The following is a 14,551-nucleotide window of genomic DNA, read 5'->3' as shown; positions in this document are numbered from 1 at the left end:
AGAGTGGTGCTGAAGCTGCGCGTGGGGACATCTGTGTCTGTCCGGACCTCGATGTCGGACCGGCTTCATATTACCACACAGTGTAGTTATAAATTCCCGGTGTAACGTTTTTAGCATGATTATAATCGCGGATATCAGGTAACACAGCTGAAAATGTTTGCTTTCTAATGCACATTTGACGTTAGAGATGCGTCGAGCATTAGCATCTTTTTTTTTTGAGGAATTGTTTGGTTGCATAATTTTGGACTTAAATCACCCGAAAGAAGAGGATGGACATCACCTCTGACTGACGACTGTTATCTAGTAGGTGATCATGTTAAAGGAGATCAGAAGATGGGCTGATGATGGCGTTAAATGCATGAGCGCTTGTCTATTTTTATGAGCTTTATCTACTTTGAAGTCAAATATTGAGCTGCGTTAATTCTCATCTTTTGTCTTGTTTTATTTCGGGTGTGTGTAAGAGAAAGGAAGATGCTTCTTCTGTTATGGGTGGTTCTTTTGGCATGTGTGCATCTCTTGTTGTCTGGCATGTCCTACTTCAGCCACTTTGAATATTGCATTTTCATCATGAAGCCAACACACACAGATGGGCGATTAAAGTAAAAAAAAACAACATGAAATCTCCACATAGTCCCTTATGAGCCTCCAGGACAGTCACAATGCTCCTTGTCAAGTCTGTGAAACAGTATTAAAGGGATGCACACCATTCCTTCAATTATATGTAACATTTATATACAACCTTTTTTTAATCATGTATCTTATTGGGATCAAGAGAGACCTGAGTACAGCAGTTAGACAGAAAAACATAGCAAGAGGACATATAGCACCAGAGACTATCACAAACATCACTTAACCCTTTGTAACCTTAACAAAAACACTTGATTTCTTTCCAAAGCACAGGCAATGGGCAATTTCACAAGAAAAAAGAATTAACAAGAAATTTGTAAAAAAAACAAAAAAAAAAAAACAACAACAAAACTAAAACTAAAACTAAAAATACAAGAAACTACCTAACAAAAGGCAACATTTTTTTTTTTATAAATATCATGTTCTGTAAATTCTTCCCATTTTTAAAATAACATCTAAAAAATCTTCCCCAAGGTTATTATCACGTCATTTTCTTGTCACCTTCTACACATTTTTTGCCAAGTTGGTCATTGCCTCTCACCTATGTTTCCAAAAGAAATTAAACCAATTTTCTCAGGTTTCAGATGTATAAATGCTTGTAAAAGGCATCTGAACGCAGCACAAGAAAACTGATGTCAGTCCAGGTGTTACAGGGTTCATTTATTTGAAGATGAAAGTAAATGTTGTGAAATGTTGTCTTTTGAAATTGGTGGTCGAGAGCACTGTCTTATGTGTTGGTCCAAAATCTTTCATAGGTGTTCAGCTGGGTTGAGATCTGGTGACTATAAAGGCTGTAGCATTTCATTCATGTCACAGGTGTAGATGTCAGGGTGTACGCAGGGGACACGTGCTCCTCAATATTCATATACATAATAATATTCTTATATCATGTGCATTTGTCCCCCCAATAGGAACATGAAAGTAGCACAGGACCTTTATTTTTTACAAAATTCAAGACATTTACACCATACACTGATGCAGAAAAATTCACCAGAATGCAAGAAATAAGTGTTTGCCGCCCAAAATTTTATGTTGGGGAGCCCCAAACCTCCTGTTTGTGTGTCCCCTCTAAGGGGCTTATGCAGTTGATATGCTAAACATGAGCTATAATGATCTCATTATCAGACAGACATCACTGATAACAAGCAGCATCACGATCTGATTCTACTTCCAACCACAACAACAACCACAACAACAACAACATCAACATCAACAACAGCAGCAGCAGCGGACGTCAGTCTCTTCTTTTCCACAGAACCACACAGACACTGAGTTGACCTGACAGACATTTCCAGTGAAATCACTTAATCACAGCCATCTCAGTGTGCTCCAGCACCCAGAGGACAGAGCTGCAAGTCAGGGGACCTCCAGATACACAAGAGATGTATCCGCTTTGCAGTGAAATTGTTAGTCCTCTGCAGACAGCCAGTCAGTCACATTGTCCTACTTTCCTGTGATATTGAACTATTGAACTGTTATCAAGATTCAGTGCAATGCAGCCCGCTCGTGTACCATATTGTCCCTCATATTACATGACCAGAGACATTAAGTCTAATAATCAAAGGACAACATAATTATTTTTATTGATTTTGTCAAGGATGGTCAAAAGGACTTCCTCCAGAGAAATGTGTTTTGTATAATGTTTTTTGTGGACAAAGTAAAATTCAGACAGTCTCGTCCAAACATCTACAGATACACTGGGAGCAGTCAAGGACATCATCGCTATGAGACGTACCTGCGCTACCTCCTGAGCTTTGCTGATGAGTCATTCAATGAGGTGCTGAACAATAGTCTGTGGTTATATTTCAATGCCTTAATGGCTGGCCATATTTAAATATAAAATAATGCAATTCAGTGTTATAGTCAAGCCACCTAAACCAAGACCAAGTCATGACCAAAACCACTGTGCTAAAACAGAGACGAGACCAAGACCAGTCCAGTGTGAGTCCCACACTGCATATGCATATATGTAATATGCAAATCATAAAGACTTCTCAAATTGGTCGAAAAGATCAGTTAAGGATAATTAACAATAAAGTCCCGAGTCATCTTTGTTTGAGACGGAGACAAAAATGCAGTCCAAGACGAAACAAAAAGTGGTCTTTAGGCCAGCACAGATCTCATTACCCAAAACCTGATTCACTGTAGTTAGGCAATATCTGGAAATAATAGACTATATTAGAAATAGCCTGACTACAATTATGTGCAATATATAGGTGTGCCAAAATAAAAACCTGTCTCTGGTGTTGTAGGATATAGTTTTTCTAAAGTGCTCCTTGTCTTTATTGTTTGTTCTTGAAGAAAGCTTCACAGTCAGGCCGTATCCGCCTCATACTCTGATCAGACTGATATTTCTGTCTATGAGCACGCTCTGATCTGTTTACTATTTGTTGCCATGGTAAGGATGTTGTTTTTTTGTTGCGATGTGAAGATAAAGAGGATTACCCCTTCATGGTCATCTGCAACAGATGTTGTTTGTTTACACACATCATGCCCAGTCAGCAGCACAACAGTGTGACGTCTATGAGCGGACGGCTACTTGATGTGTGACATAACACCCTCGACAATGTCTTACGACTGTGGACGGTGCCTCTTAAATAGTGACTTTTCTGAACATGATTTTCAATCTACTTTAAATTCACAACAGAGCGCAGACACTCTGTAACACTGCAGATATCAGTAAATGCTGTGTGGTTCTATCCTGGCAACATTAATTATTACTAATAACTTAAATAAATTATTTCATGATTGAATGTCATCCACACTCCAGTGCTTAAATATTTTATGTGCTTTGCAATTACTTTTATTTTTGCTTAGCAATTCTCCTCAGTGAGGGAGGAGGATCATTATCATGCTGCCTCCTGAGTATAGTTGTCTGTAAAATCAGGTGCTCAATCAGATGGTGGAGCACAGTAAATTAACTAAACTGATGTGAAAATGTATTTACTCTTAGCAGTGCCAGCAGAGCATCTCTGCAGTGCAGCTGCCCTAGTTACAGAGCAGCTGAGTAACTGTGAGAGACGGTGGTTGGCCCAAGCAGCGAGAGGAGGAGTTTATTAACGGCTGACTGAATTATGGAGGGTAGGCTGTGCTGAGGGCCAGAAGCAGACAACACGGCAGGACTTTGACTGGAGGACCAGTGGTGAAAAGTGAGGGAGCAGAGTCTGACAGCAGTACCCTGCAGGTGTGCTTCATGTTTTCTCTTTTTATATTCTGCTGGGATGCTTTAACTCCAGAGTTAAAGATGCAATTTTTTTCCACTAACCATTAAAATCTTTAATGAGGTCCCTGATGCTTTAAGCCTGTCACAGCTTTACAGCTGGGAGGGTCACTGAGTCCAGAAATCAGCAGATCCAGAGGGGGATAAACATAAACACTTCATATGCAGATACAAACAACAAGCATCCAAGTTATTCTGAATACATTTACATGAAGCAATAAAATGTGTCTCCATGGTCCAACTGAAAACATTTTCTCTCAAATTCAGAAGATTTATAATGTTGCCTCTGCTCCTAGGACATGGCCTAAACTCTGGTTTTCTCGCATGCCTCCACAGTGAATGAAGAATAGAATAAAGGCAACATTCTCAATGTATTAAAATCAAAGCTGTCCGTGTTTAAAAGGAAAACTATTGGAAAACATCAGTTCACAAAGTCTCACTCAACTCATGCAGCAAATTCCAAGTCTCATTTATCCACTTTTATCCAAAAACATGCATTTTCAGTAAAACTGTAATATTTCAAACACTTAATAAATGGCTCAGGTGTGCTACTCATCCATGCTTAAGACTATTCACACAAGAAGTGTTAAATATTACAGTTTAATGGAAATGCATTAGTTTGGGAAGCACTGAGCTTGGATTATACTGCACAAGTTGTTTTGCAGTTTTTCAGTGGATGTTTTGATGTAGTTTTTCTGTGGTAAACATGGACCGTCTTAATATAATTCACCAAGAATGTATACATTTTTGGACTCCTTCACCGTCATACCTTCCTTGTTCAACTTACTGAGTACATGAAGAGTTTTTCATTGCTTATTTTGTCAAATGAGCCTCAGAAAGTGTGCTGCAGATGCTGTAATATTTGTAACTTATGTAATGCATTTAATCCTCATAATTCTCATGCCCAATGCATTTGTATCACCATTGGCAGCTAAACTGTGTACACAGTAGCAGTGGTAGTAATTGACTGTTTGATGCATTTTGTATATCCACACATTTCATCTCCCATACAATGCAGATTTATTGTACTTATATGTGATTCTATTTTATCGTTTTTGGATTTCTTTTAGGAACATGGAGACAGTGTCCATGGCCCAGCCTGATCCAGCAGTATGATCGGAGCATCCAGTCTCTCAGGGGACACCCTGATTGCATGCCACTTCCCTGTGGTCCAGCTTCCCACTTGGCAACTTCCTGTCCAGGCCCTGTGCAGCTCAGCCAAGAGACCCGGCCGGCTGTGCTCAGTAGGCCTGACCCGAGCCGTGTCCCTCCCAGAGCAAGACTCTCTGAACCGAGAGCATGTCTTCACCGGTGGACGAAGACATTTTTCCAGCAGCTACGGTAGCCTCAATGAGGACCGAGCAGAGGAGGAGGGGGGCAGTGACAGCAGCGGGAGGTATGACTCTAACTCGTCACCAGAAGAGGCGAGTTCACACATGAGGAAGGAGAGCTCTGGAGCGAGAGACAGTCTTCGGTCACACAACTCATTCCTTCCTAATACAGAGCTAGATGAGGATGAAGAAGATGAGGATAGTGATGGAGATAATCTACACAGATATCATGAGGACTCGTCTTTTGTGTTGCACGGAAATTCCAACTGGGGTCTAAATAATGGTGCTAGAAACCATACAATGTCCCAAGTGTACATGGACAGTGATTGGGGGAATGAAGGGACCATGCTGAGTGCTGAGAGAGACCGAGAGTGGCTTTCTAACCAGCCTCATCCCTCAGACTCACTGCAGACTGAATGCCAGTGCTTTCATGTGAGCAGCTCTGGCATCACAGTGATGGCTTACAGCGAGCAGGATGCAGACAGACTGAAGGATAACGTGTCCTGCTGCATCCACAGCCAACACAAATGTTCCCCAGAGCTCTTCTCCAATACAGAGTATGTCAGCGACTCCTCCTGTAACAGCTCTGATGGCGTCTTGGTTAACTTCTGCACTATCTATAACAGGAGCAATAACCCCGCCACGCCTCATGACCTCAGCAGTCCCGCAGTTCATCCCTCTCAGTCATCTGAGGGATCTGTGTTCCTCAACCTCCAACCTGTTCCTCAGACTCCAGCCGAGGGTGTCCAACATGATGACATCTCAGTTAACTCTCCCCCTAAAGAGGAGGGTGACACAATGCCCTCTGCTTCCTGTTGGTCTCCTCAGGGCCTCGACTCAAACTGCAATCTTTACTCCCTGGAGCCGCTTCCCCCGGGTCTCTCCTCGCTGGAGGTGTCAGACCTGGCCGCCTGTCTCCAAAGCCAGGCCACACTGGCAATGGGGACAAACCAGAAGTACTACAAGCTTGTAACTTGTGATCTCTCCTCCCAGTCACCCAGCCCACCCTGGTCGAGCCTCACCAGCTGCCCCGAGGGTCAAAGCAGGAGTAGCCCCTTCCCTCCGTCTGCGCACCTCACTGCTGGTCATAAGAAGGAAGAGCAACACGAAGAGGAAAATAAAGTAACTGCCCTCTTTCAATGTTTCAGAAAGAAATCCAATTTGTGTATTATGTATATAATTCTGTATGTATAAGGGGGGGAAACTGCTGCTTTCAACATTTTGTACAAAATGCATATGTGTCTCGGTTGTGTAATCCTGAGCAGTTCTATTTTTCATCTTTATCAGATGAAAGAGGATCAACTGAAGGAAAAGAGGTTGTTCTCTGCACAGTGCAGCACCGGGTTTGACTGCTCTCAGTTTCAGACCTATGATTACCAAGTTGCCTCCACCTCCGCTGACAAAGCCCTCTGCAGGAAGAAACATGCAGACAGCATCCAAAACCTCTCCCACTCGCCCTGTTCGCTGTGCCCCAGCCAGTGTAGCCCACATAGCAGTAAATGCCAAGGCACAAGCGCTGTGTCCACACAGCCATCTGTGATTCTGCACCAGGAGCACTGTGATACTGATGCCACTGCGAACGGTAAAGCAATGGATAAGAGTTTCTTTGTTGCTTTTTTAAATATACAGCAACAGAAAAAGTGAAGTATTATGTGAATCTAATTTCTTCTATTTCCATCTCAGGTGCATGTTCATTGGAAAATGCAGTGGTGCGCTACAGTAAGGCCCAGAGACCAACCTCACTGCCCATCCAGCCCTTTGTTTTGGTCCCTGCTGGTAAACCCCAGACCCAGCACTTGGGCTGTCTTCTGGAGCAATACATGAATCAGAAGAGCAACAAGTCCAGTAGTTCCCAACCAGGCCTCAAGTTCAAGGGTAAAAGCAGCTTTTCTAATCTTCAGCCATCACCGATGGGCAGCCACTGCCCCATCTTCCTGGAGGCTCCTTCGAGCTCTGACACCTGCTCCACCTGCACGCCGAGTCCAGAGTGCTTCAGCCGCAGACGTGCATGGAGCCAGTCCAGCAGAAGCCAAGGACGCCTGAGTCCATGTGCATCAAAAAGCAGCCTGGGTCCAACCCACCTCAGCCCAAAGCCCAGACTGCTTCAGGAGCAAGACAAAACAAGCCCCTACTTATGCAAAACTCAGACTTTTTCAAATCTGATTTCAGCCCAAAATCAGTCTAACCTTGTGAAAATTCCCACCTACCAGGACCTTATTCGCCTCACCCCCGAGCAGAGCAAAACTGAACCCCAAAATCCAAATCAGACCCACACTCCCTACCATCCAGTGTTCTCTCATACACCACCCACTTTACTCCTAACCACTGACGCCCAACACCCAAACCTGCAGGTGTCCCTGTCTCCTCCCCCCGCTGTACGACCGGAAAAGAAGCTCCCTCAGCACCGGGCCGCACCTGCAGCTGACTCTGGGTTTTTTCACGGTAGTTTTACAGCTGCCCTCTCCTCAGTAGCTCCTCTCTCGTCTTTGAGTTCTCTGCTTTCATTGGCTGCTTCTGGGCTGCAAATCCAGGACTTGGCCGGGCTCAGTGGGAAGCCGAGTCAGAGTCAACACAGTGAATCTCTGATCCTGAGTGACAGGCCGCCCACGGAGTTCTGCCTCTCGCCCGATACGTCTTATGAGTCCATGTCTATCAGCCATCTTCAGAGGAGAGGTGAGGCCAATGAATGACTGATATCGGTGTGTGTAGATTAAAGACACTGAAATCTGAATGGAGTAAAACATGACCCAGTAACAGTAATGACTGGATTCCTCCTTGATTGGATTGTCTATCCAGTGATGAGCTGTTGAGAGCAGCAATAAAAACTCACTGTGCTGCAGCAGTGCCTTCAATACCCTGAAGGGGCTTCCTCTCAAACATGACCTATTTTTAACTCTCCCTGTACGGGATTGGCTGAGCCTTCTGCTCTGTAGCCTATGTGTGTGTGTGTGTGTGTGTGTGTGTGTGTGTGTGTGTGTGTGTGTGTGTGTGTGTGTGTGTGTGTGTGTGTGTGTGTGTGTGTGTGTGTGTGTGTGTGTGTGTGTGTGTGTGTGTGTGTGACTGTGAGCTCCAAGAGAGAACAAGAGGGAGAGTGATGCAGTAGAAACAGAGCAAATGATTTACAACACAGCTAATCATTTTGTTGTACCATATGGGCCACTTGGTGCAAATTTGATTCAATAAATCTGAACCCTCTGCGATGGTTAATCAGCAGAGGAGACACTGTGGTGTACAGTCAGTGTGGTGCAGCACTGCAGGCAGCATCAACATGCATAAAGAATTTACCGTGACATTTGCAGAGGCTAGTCGGTGTGAGATGAAAAAAAGAAAAACAGGGGAAAGCAAGTCAATGAGGAATGCTGCTAAAATGGACTCTTTCATCTTCAGCTCACTTTCACATTTGCATTCTGGCAGAATGATAATTAACCCTAAAAGAAATCTCTCATATTCCTATGCAGTGACCCAGTTAGTGATGTGAAAATCCTATCAAGTATGTTTTGTTCATTATTGAGTGTAAAACTAGTAAAACATCTGTCGCTGAGTGAAGAATTATTGTTTCAACCTGTTTCCAATACAATTTACCATGTTTAAATAATTTTCTAGACATGACAGGACAGATACAACAAGGGGGATGAGTGCACTAGATTAAAAATGATGTATGACATAATTTGGCAAATTTTGACACTTTTGAAGCCTATTTGCAACATTGAGCCTGCCTACATACAAGGGGGATGCAAAATCAATGCATTAAAATGAACATTTTATCTATCTGTTGACGTAAACATATACATGATGACTGATATTGCATTGAAGAGAAGTTTTGTAGGGTGGGTATCACGAGCTGTCGAACATGCATGTATTATCACGGAGTGTTACGAAGAAACTGACATGATATTTTCAAAAAGTATCAAAACTTAAAGGTTCATTTCATTTATGTGTATCACCTCAAAGGAACTGAGACTCTGAAAGGAATCGGTCCAACCATTTCCACTGCACCGAAAACAGGTTAATTAGAATCACACTATAACAAACTGAAATGATGTAAAATGGGTATTTACAACGCAACGTGTATTGTATGAATTAATTTATCATTGTTTTGTATGTGCTCAAACAATGTATGAAGCTCATCCAACCTCTTTCCTCGTCCAACGTCTCCAGGCTTGCTGAGATCTGTGAGCAGAGCGGTGGATTTGATCATGGCTCATTTTGGCAGCAGCAGAGACCCTGAAGAAAAGGTATGAATTTGGCAGAGCTGAGCAGCTTGAAAGATGCGTCACAATGGAAACGTGTCAAACTGAAATTACTCACATTCTAGGACAGGATCAAACAACTTGTGTCAGGAAATATACTGTAACGCATCTCTTTCCTTCTGCTACAGATGCGTCTGGGTAACAGCTCTCGCAGTCCCACGATTGGCGGTCTGGTGCTGGAGCATTTGTGTCCTGCCATCCAGAATATTTTAGAGGACGGTCTTCGCGATCACAAACTGGATTTTATTATCGGGCAGCGCCGCAACCACTCCTGGAGTGTAGTGGAGGTTTCTACTAGGATCGGTAAATGAAACTAAAGTGATTATGATTCAAAGGTGTCATAAATGTTCTGGTTTGATGTGCTGGTGGACCAGTATTGTTTGTGACTCTTTGATAAACTTTTTTGTCTCATTCTGCAACAGGTCCGTCCACCAGGGTCCTACACAGCCTGGTCATTAAAATAAGACAATGTCCTCAGCTCACCAGCCACTGCATGAGACTGAGGGCTTTCATCATGGGCCTGCTTAAGTAAGATTACCTTTGACCATATTGACAATGCTAAAAATACTGATGACATTACTGAACTGACTGTATTATTATTTGTCTTTTGCTTGTTGTTTTTTTTTTGTCTTTAAGCTTGAGAGCTTTGGAGTTCTGGCTCAGTCACCTTCAGAGTCAAAAAGGTGAGCACACAAACAGTTAACTGTACCAGCAGCATTGCAAAATGTCAAATGGCAACGTGAGTTGGTCCGGTGGTCGATCACTTTAGTCCACATTCAAATACCTCAACACCTATTGAACGGACTGTCATGAAATTTGGTACCAATACTCATATTCCCAAAGTAAATTAATTAAAATAAATTTAGTGATCTCCTCACTTTGAATTCAGCTTCTATATAAGGTAAAATTATAATAATAATAATAATTTGCCAAATACTAGTACTAAAGCTGAGATGACGAACATGGTAAACATAAAATGCTGAACACCAGCATGTTAGTTTGACTGAAAAAACAGTTGATCTGCTAGGAAGGTCGATGAGTTGTTGTTGAAATGTCTGAAAAAATTGCCTTTTTATTGTCCAGCATGATCTCATCTCTACTTGTAATATTTTGTTGCTTGGGAAGAAGCCCCAAGCGTTATTAAAATAATGTTGGGGGTAGTCTTTTGCTTTGCATCTTGATGCAGAGGGGGTCGACTGTAAGAGGGGGGTTCAGATTTAGGCAACAAAACTACTTGGTTGTGAAAAAGACCGTGAATGTCGCCAAAAAAACACCTGGCTTTGAATGGCCCAAACGTAGCTGGACAGGCAGTGGTGTGTTGCAGTCGTGATGTCTAATAATAATGTGGCTGAGTTTACACGGTGCGTCTCACACACATGCTAAAGAGACAATGCTCAAGTGGCAAAGTTTAAAGCTCTGGGAGTGAGACCAGACTCTATTGCCCAACTGTTTTTTCCAAGGTCATTACTTTCACAAACTGCATTTTAAGATTGTCATTTTGAGTATGCTGATGTGGGGGGAACTGGAGAGGCTTCCTCTGCGATGATACCGCTATGCCACAGTGGGTTAGGACAGTGGTAACTGCTGTATGCACAGTGCAGACTGGTGGAGATTTGCTGGCCAGTAGGATACACACACAAGGACTCACATGCACTAATATGCACATGCCGCCGGACTGCCTATCAAAGACCAGAGAAACTCGAATTACACACAGAGCGTGACTTTATTCTCTGCTCAGAATGTCATTACTCCACTAATATCTTCATACATATAGTTGTTTGCTGCTATATTAATGCTCTGAATGTTGTATACGGCACCGTAAGTCAAAAATTATTGCATGTGTTTGAATCTTTATGTGTTTACACCTGATACTGTGTCCGCAGATGTGGTGACGACATACTACCATTCCTGGGGGTTCCTGTCCATGTCACTGGGTCAGTGTCAGCCCTTGTTTCAGGAGCTGCTACTTCTGCTGCAGCCACTCTCTGTGTTACCCTTTGACCTCAACTTGCTCCTGGAGCCCCGACTGTTACATAACAGACAGCTGTGTTCGGATGAGCAGGGTGTTTCTCCGCCTCCGCCGTGCTCAGCCCTTCTAGTGACCAGCTGGCCACTACTGCAAGCTGACAAAAAGGCAGACAACAGCCAAAGCAGTCAGCAAACTAAGATTTCACACCAAACAAGTCTGCATCACCAAGAGTCTCCAAGCTCTCAGAATTGCATGATGCAGGATTTCGGAGGGATGCAGACTAACAGGAGTCCATTGCTCGCTCCAATTCCAGAGTGGTGGCCGAAAGAGGCTGACCTAATGGATGGCGTGGTTGAAGGAGAGGACTGTAGCAAGACTTATGCAGATACTTGGTCTCAAATAAGTATGGACAGCAGGCAAGAGGAGAGGCGGGAGCAGAAAAACAGTGAGACCCCAGTTGCATCCAGCTGTGTCCAGGCTGAGAGTCCATGTCAGGGTGGGCTGCGCTGGGCCAAACTGTTTGGAGCAGCTGACATGTCCCCCAGGATGGAGACGGTTTCTCAGAGTCACATTGGAGCACAAACCAAAAGGTAAGAACCAGCAGCGAGCAATAAAAACAAGTATTGCATTTAGTCTTTGTTTGATTTGGGATCTAGCCTGACGGAAAACTTATACTTTAACTCCCTACTTCATAAACAAATACCTCTGCGTCTTTGCTTTCATAGGTCCAGGCGACCATCACAGTGGCTGCATTTCGACAGATCGCAGCTCGGACTCTTGGCTCAATCCATCAGAGCAATGAAGCTCGGAGGAGCGCAGACAAACAAGGACTGCTGAGAACTGAATCCTCTGTGGGTGGAAGACAGAGAGGAGCCTATTTACTGTAATAACACGAAGTTTTAACTGCATGATGATACATACACAGTGCTGAACTGATCAGAAAGCACATAAAATACAGGATTAACAGCTTTCGCAACGGCCCACATTCATCAAGCTTTATTTCGCACCAGCTATTCATATATCCATTACTAAAGCCTGATTTATGGTAGGGCACTCAACACTTTTAATGAGTGCCGCTGGACAGAAGTTAAAGAGCTGAGGGACACTTTCGAATGGCAAAAGCTTTTAATCGTCTCCATGGTTCACTATACTCCAGCCCACTCGTTTAGTTAAATTATATCATCCTGATTGGTATCCAACAGCTGTTTGTTTTGTATCTATATTTTTCAGACTTTGAAGAATCAAACAAGGAAGCTGCAGGGTAGATATACATGTGCAATGTGACTTACCAATCACATTGCATGACAAAATATGATGGTGTCAACATTCAACATTCAGGCGCTTAATATGAAATGAAAGTGTCAAGCAACACTTTTGTCTGTTAAAAATGAGCCATTCATGTTGAGCACCACCTGATCAAAGAAGATCCCAGGCCCTGCTTTTGCTCAGTATCACAAATTATTGGTTGTGCCAACATCTTGGTCCCTCTGGACATTCATCAGAACTATTTTACACAATTTTTACAACATTGATCTTAACAGATAGTAATCCACCCATTTTTCGTGAACTGGTGTGGGACAATTAATAACCTCTTGGTGTGTCTCTGTCGAGTGTCCTACCATGTATCAGGATTTAGTTTGTGTTTTCCTTCGAGGTTCTTAGTATCAGGTAGTTTCAAAATAAATCAGTTTGCATCATTTAAAGGAAGATCTAAAGGAAGATCCTAATTTGTAAAAATTTTAATGTAAGGAAAAGACTGTCCAATCCATTATGCAAACAGGAAGTCACTGTAGCATTCAGCATTGAAAGCATTTAAAGGTCTAATCTATAATTTGATCTAACTGCCAATCATTTGCAAATGTTGGTAGGGCCTATTACCATATGCATACATGGTAAAACACGTGTTCAGACTTAGTGTTTAGTATATTGTTGAGTGTAATTTAATGTAGTCTGTTAGATGTGTGAAATGTCATTTTCCCAGTTTACATCACAGTCAAAGAGCATTCAGATATTTTGACCATATTTTATATAATCAGTCACTTTCCAACCTAAACAAGTTACATGCTGTGCCAATGTCGATTTTCTCAGTTGGTCGAGTTCGCTAACAGGCTAGTTATAGGTACCAGGTATAAATATTGCAGTGAGTACCTAAGAACTAGTTTCTGCAGTGCAACCCGTTTTAATTTAGTGTTATAACTGGGTTAAGTTTGAACTTATGAACATTCGGTGCAACAGGCTCCGGTTTGACTGACTCCTTATCCTAAAATGTCCCTTGGTTGTTGTTTTATTGGTGTACTTTTGTAATCTGTGCTCATATTAGTTGTGAGAGAGTTTTATGAATGCGGTCAGAAGAGGCTGGATCATCCTGACTTCCTCAGGATATAGCTTGATGAATGAGGGCCAGTTACTTCGTTTGCAACTGCACTCCAAAATAACTTTCCTTTATATTTCCCGTCGGCCAAGATCAATTACACAATGTGAATACTGACCTGCTTTAGACTGTTGGACATTCTTGTGGTGCAAAACTATTCATTTCTCATATTTCACTGTCATTCTCTCCATAGCTGTACCTCCATATGTAAGTGGAAAAATAGAGAGCAATTCACTCTTTCTAGTGCCAAATGTGACACTACACACCAGCCTTGTGGATTGTGAGTGATGCTTTATTTCTGCTTTCTTGAGCGAATCCCTAGCATGGATTAACTGTAGGTGCATGAGTTAACAAACATGGTAGGTGCTTCAGTACTTTGTAGGTCTCTTATCTTCCTGTTAATGTTTTTTTATAGCTGTAGAGTCAGGTTTTGGACATTTTCTGAAACAGAAATTTGAAATGTGTGGAACTGTTTGGTATATACAATAGTATGTCTTCCTATGAGGTTTGTTCAGTTGCACAAATATAAGCCATCTTGTGGTGGTTTCAGGTATTTATATGTGTGTCAGGTATATTTTGATAGACCGGTGGATGGACAAGATGAAGAAAAGAACAGAAAATGTGACAATACAGAATTTTTAATGTATTGCTGTAATGTGAAGTCTTTTAAATTATTTCACCCTGAATCATTTTCTCAACCTCTGAATGCTTCCTCTGATGCCCAGTGACAATCAAAGTCTGTCAATAAAGACTTCTTCATGTATGCCAACAGTGAAAATGTTT

General features: G+C 42.4%; 1 protein-coding gene across 3 annotated transcripts; it reads left to right on the top strand.

Moving 5' to 3' along the window:
* The first annotated feature begins 30 nt into the window (after positions 1-30).
* On the top strand, positions 31-14,531 carry LOC121960005 (AP-4 complex accessory subunit RUSC2). 3 transcript variants are annotated; one of them, XM_088070709.1, is made up of 11 exons: positions 31-303; positions 2,320-2,404; positions 4,918-6,300; positions 6,466-6,760; positions 6,862-7,851; positions 9,337-9,413; positions 9,557-9,731; positions 9,851-9,956; positions 10,065-10,111; positions 11,312-11,987; positions 12,123-14,531. In XM_088070709.1, the coding sequence occupies exons 3-11, from the start codon at positions 4,960-4,962 to the stop codon at positions 12,232-12,234; spliced, it is 3,819 nt and encodes a 1,272-aa protein (XP_087926835.1). In that variant the 5' UTR covers positions 31-303; positions 2,320-2,404; positions 4,918-4,959; the 3' UTR covers positions 12,235-14,531. The 3 variants fall into 3 exon arrangements, with proteins under 3 accessions (XP_087926835.1, XP_042365524.2, XP_087926836.1); XM_042509590.2 differs by lacking the exon at positions 2,320-2,404; XM_088070710.1 differs by lacking the exons at positions 31-303; positions 2,320-2,404 and adding an exon at positions 2,479-3,811.
* The last annotated feature ends 20 nt before the right edge of the window (positions 14,532-14,551 follow it).

Source organism: Plectropomus leopardus, chromosome 20, assembly GCF_026936395.1.
Source record: "Plectropomus leopardus strain MGB_pleo_1.0 chromosome 20, ASM2693639v1, whole genome shotgun sequence".
Lineage (NCBI taxonomy): Eukaryota > Metazoa > Chordata > Actinopteri > Perciformes > Serranidae > Plectropomus > Plectropomus leopardus.
The sequence above is the reverse complement of the archived record's forward strand: the minus strand, read 5'-3'. Positions and strand labels throughout refer to the sequence as shown.

Bases quoted from the DNA above. Each gene is read 5' to 3' on its own strand.
- LOC121960005 (XM_042509590.2), top strand. From the start codon at position 4,960: ATGATCGGAGCATCCAGTCTCTCAGGGGACACCCTGATTGCATGCCAC. The intron at 6,301-6,465 runs GTAACTGCCCTC...CATCTTTATCAG, and splicing joins AACACGAAGAGGAAAATAAA to ATGAAAGAGGATCAACTGAA. The intron at 9,957-10,064 runs GTAAGATTACCT...TTTGTCTTTAAG, and splicing joins TTCATCATGGGCCTGCTTAA to CTTGAGAGCTTTGGAGTTCT.